Source organism: Equus przewalskii, chromosome 7 (genome assembly GCF_037783145.1).
Source record: "Equus przewalskii isolate Varuska chromosome 7, EquPr2, whole genome shotgun sequence".
In the NCBI taxonomy this organism is placed as follows: Eukaryota; Metazoa; Chordata; class Mammalia; order Perissodactyla; family Equidae; genus Equus; species Equus przewalskii.
Window position 1 is genome coordinate 4,235,492 of NC_091837.1, and position 4,045 is coordinate 4,239,536.

The 4,045-nt window shown below is 65.3% G+C and overlaps 1 protein-coding gene across 1 annotated transcript; it reads left to right on the forward strand.

Moving 5' to 3' along the window:
* DERL3 (derlin 3) lies at positions 1-2,474 on the forward strand. The gene is given in 7 exon segments (XM_070628020.1): positions 1-125; positions 302-434; positions 654-831; positions 905-1,096; positions 1,279-1,487; positions 1,490-1,643; positions 2,160-2,474. Coding segments are annotated over 7 exon segments (1,200 nt in total). The 3' UTR covers positions 2,369-2,474.
* Positions 2,475-4,045: the final 1,571 nt, after the last annotated feature.

The following is a 4,045-nucleotide window of genomic DNA, read 5'->3' on the forward strand; positions in this document are numbered from 1 at the left end:
ATGGTGGCCCGTGGGTCCTCCCTATCGGTGCTCCCCAGCTTGTCACGGAGACACCAGGTCCTCACTGGCCACACGTTCTCCCGCTGCTCCACCACAGCCACCACCACAGCTGCCAGGGCTGAATCGTGCGGTCCTGCTCACTGGCCCGTCTCCCCGACCACGCCCCCGCCCCGCCCCCGGCTCCCCGGTTCCTCCTCCTATTGGCTACCTGAACCAGGGCCCCGCCCCCTAGCCCGGAGCCCAGAGCCTCCGGCGCGGATTGGCCGAAGGCGGGCAGGCGGGGCTTGGACACCGGTTAAAGAGCGCGCCGGCAGACTAGCCACGCCGCCTGGGAAGGTTCAACCGGGTGTCGGGGGTTGACGGCCGAGTGCCTGCAGTTGCTGGCGGTGACGCGGGCCTGCACCGCGGCCTGCGTCCTCACCACCCCGGCCGTGGCAAGCCAGGCGGGTGGTCGCCGTGGTTACAGCGCGGGGGTGGGAGGGTCCCGGTAGTTATAGCCCAGGGGCGGGGGTTCCGGTGGTTACAGCCCAGGGCCTGGGGTCGCCGTGGTTACAGCTCAGGGGTGGGGGTCGCCGTGGTTACAGCTCAGGGGTGGGGGTCGCCGTGGTTACAGTGGATCCCGGGCGGCCCCTGACGCTACCCTGGTTCCGCAGCAGCCGGAGCTCCTGGGCCCCTTCCAGCCCTACTGCAACCCGCACCTCGTCTCCGGAAGTTCCACGTGGGGCGGCGCCGCCCGCCCGGCCTACCGCCCGCCCCTCGCTGGTCTGGGGCTCGTCACCAACCTCCCCTTCTTTTGGCCCCTGGGATTCGGCTTCTTCAACATGCTCTTCTCGGGGGCGGGGAGGGAGCGGCCGGGAAGGGGAAACTGAAGCCGGCTCAGTAGCACTTCCCAGACGGACGCCCAGCTTCCGCGACTGCCGCACGCTGGAGGACGGCTTCTTTCGCGCCCACAAGACCGACTTCGTCTTCCTGTTTCTTTTCGGAGGCGTCCTCATGACCGTGTCCTTCAGGGCTCTGCACTGTCAGGCGCGGCGCCTCTGGGTCCTGCCTTGTTGTCCGGGGGCACGACCCGAGCGCCCAGGCCAGGGGGCACAGAGTCTGTTCCTCTAGCTTAGGATGCACTGAGCATGCAGCGCGTGCTGAGCTCCAGGCGCCAGGGCTGGATCTTGAGAGCTGCACGCAGAGTACCACGCAGGATGCAGGTGAGCCAGGTGTGGAGCCTGGAGGTGGAGCCCTGATGCTAGGAGCAGGGCAGACTGGGGCAGGGCCGTGGTGGAGGCTGGGGTGAGGCAGAGAGGCAGAGCAGAGACCCTGTGGCCCCGACCGGAAGGGCACGCTGGATGGGGAAGGGGAACAAGTGGGAGGATTGCAGGGGCTGGGAAGTCAGAGGGACCTTGGGCAGCACTGAGGCCTGCACCAGGGGAGGGCCTCCCAGCACCTTGACTCTGGCCCGGCTGCTGGGGCTCCTGGGCAGCCTGTTCTTCCTGGCCCGGGCCAGGCCCTCACGGCCATGCTCAGGGACGTCTGGAGCCGCTGCAGCCCTCGGGTGAGGGTCGGCTTCTTTGGCCTCCTCACCTTCTGGCGCCATTCCTGCCCTGGGCTCTCCCTGCTGCTGGGCAACCCGATCCTCATGGACCTGCTGGGTGAGGCTGCCTGTCCACCCAGCCCACCCTGAGCTGGCTGTCTGCACCTGAGGGTCTGTGGGAGGGCCACCCCAGGCTGGCTGCTCCCCGACAGCCCTCCCCTGCACTGCACTGGACCTCTCATCTGTCCTCGCAGCATTCTTACAGCCGCTGGAACAAGCCAGCCGGCCTGTAGGCTTCACGTCTTCAGGCCTGACTTGCTGGTGCCTGTGTGGGTCCTGCGAGGGTGGGGAAAGGTGGGTCTGGGTTCCAGCCGTGGCTCCCGCTCCTCGTATATCCTCAGGCCCTCCCCAGGTCCTGCCACTTCTGGGCCCTGTGAGCCTGTCCTTTGGGGCCAACTTCGGCCCTGCCCTGGGTGGCAGTGTGCACAGCACATTGGGCACTCAAGCTCCGGGGCCTGAGGTTGCTCTGGGCCTGGCTGGGCCTCCAGGGCTCTGCATGGAGGCCTGGGGAGGCTCTGCTGGCCCCGGCTCCAGACCGTGGAGGGCGGTTTTGGCATTCCCTGGCTCTCCCCAGGGACTACTTCAGGCCACATCTACTACTTCCTGGAGGATGTCTTCCCCAACAAGCCTGAAGGCAAGAGGCTGCTACAGACTCCCAGCTTCCTGAGTGTGGGGGTGACATCCCTCCCCTTGCACTCCCTCAGACAGCTCCCCGCCCCATGGAGGACCTGGGCTGGCCTCAGCCAGCTGGCCCCTCCCCACAGGAAGCTGCTACCCCCATAACCTGCCCCTCCCCAAGGAGTAGCCCACACCCCTGCAGCAGTGACCCCACCCAGGGCCAGGGCCAGCCCCAGAGCCTATCTCCCAGCCTCTGGTGGCCTCTATCCCACCTCTACCTTCTGCGGCAGCAGAGCAGTCTGTTCTGGAGGAGGGGCCCGTGCCCAGAGCTCATCCAACTAAACAGTGACCTGCGGCCTCTTCACCACAGCACCGCTCCCCCGGCCTCAGTGGCCACACCCTTCCATCCTGGGCAGGTGCTGCTGGCCGTGACTTAGGGCCACCCAGCCTGGTCCTGCCCTGTCTACCTCTACCCTTAGGGTGGGGCTGGCCCAGGACACAGCTCTACTCCTGCCAAGCCTGGCCCGCCCTCTCAGACCAACTGTAGGTGGAAGGATGGGAGGCCAAGAGGCTCAAGAACCTGCCCATGCTTGCCCAGCAGAGCTTTGAGCTCACACACGGCAGGCGGAAGTTCTCATCCCAGCCCTGCCAGTGCCTTGATGGAGCCTTGGGGAAACAACCCCGTGTTGGGCCTGTGCTCCCTGCCAGTCAGTGAGGGGCTGACCAGATCTCCGTGACGGGGCTGGGATTGGCTGTCCCCAGTTGTGCTGTGTCCAGTCTGTAGGGGCTCCTGCCTGTGGTACCCTAAGGCTGATGCCTCACTTGGCCCCTCCTGTCCCTCACCAGCCACCGACAAGTGGACCTTTACCCCATTTTCCAGCTGAGCATCAAACAGACTTGGCCAAGGCCCCGTGGGGTCAGGTGCGAGGAGGCCCAGGGGCGGGTCCTCTGCCCCTTCTGTGACCGCAAAGCCTTGAGAAGTTTTCCCCTCAGCAGAGTCCTGTGACTGGCCGAGGCAGAGACCTCTGGGAAGTTCTGTCCCTGCCGCTTTTAGCTGAGGACCATGTGAGCCTCATCTATCCATGCAGCTCACTGTCCTCTTCTGTAAAGTGGGCATCAGATGACCTGGCCAGTCTCCTCCTTGTCCCAGACCAGTCCAAGTTACGGTTTATCCCTGGATGACCAGCAGCACGGGGTTCCTCCGGCCACATGTTCACAGATGACAAAAGTATTGGCCATAGAGTCTGACCTGACTGCTGGAGTGACAGCTTGTGGAGCAGCAGCAGGCTCTGCAGCAGTGAGGGCCGGCAGTGTCTGAGGTGAGGGTCCTGCCCCAGGGCCTGGTGCACTAGCCCTTCCCCAGGCCTCTCCTAGCAGGTGGGCCGACCTGCCCAGTAGGGCTGAGGCAGGCAGCATTCATTCCAACCAACCAGCTGTGGGGGCCCAGGGCTGTCTCCTGCCCCGTGGACTGAGCACACACCTCAGCAATGCAGCCCACCCATTTCCAAGGTCAGCCGGGCCTGGGCCGGGAATCTTCTTCTTTGTTCAGGGCCTTCTGGTGAAGCCTAGCTGTCCCCTTGCCGTGGGGTTCCAGCAAGTTCCACTCCTGGACGATGAGTAGGGGTTTGAGTACAAACTCCCTGGGACCTGTGCTCCCAGGAGGTCTCAACCCAGACAGCCAGGCCCATCTCACCCTACATCCTGGCAACCAGGACCCCCAGTCCCTACTCAGAGCTCGGCCCCTGCCCAGGGTGGGGCTCAAGCTGGGAGCCAGGAGTCACGGGGCCCCTGTCCATTCCCGTGGAGCAGAACAGTCCTGACGCTCAGCCCTGTCCTGGCATG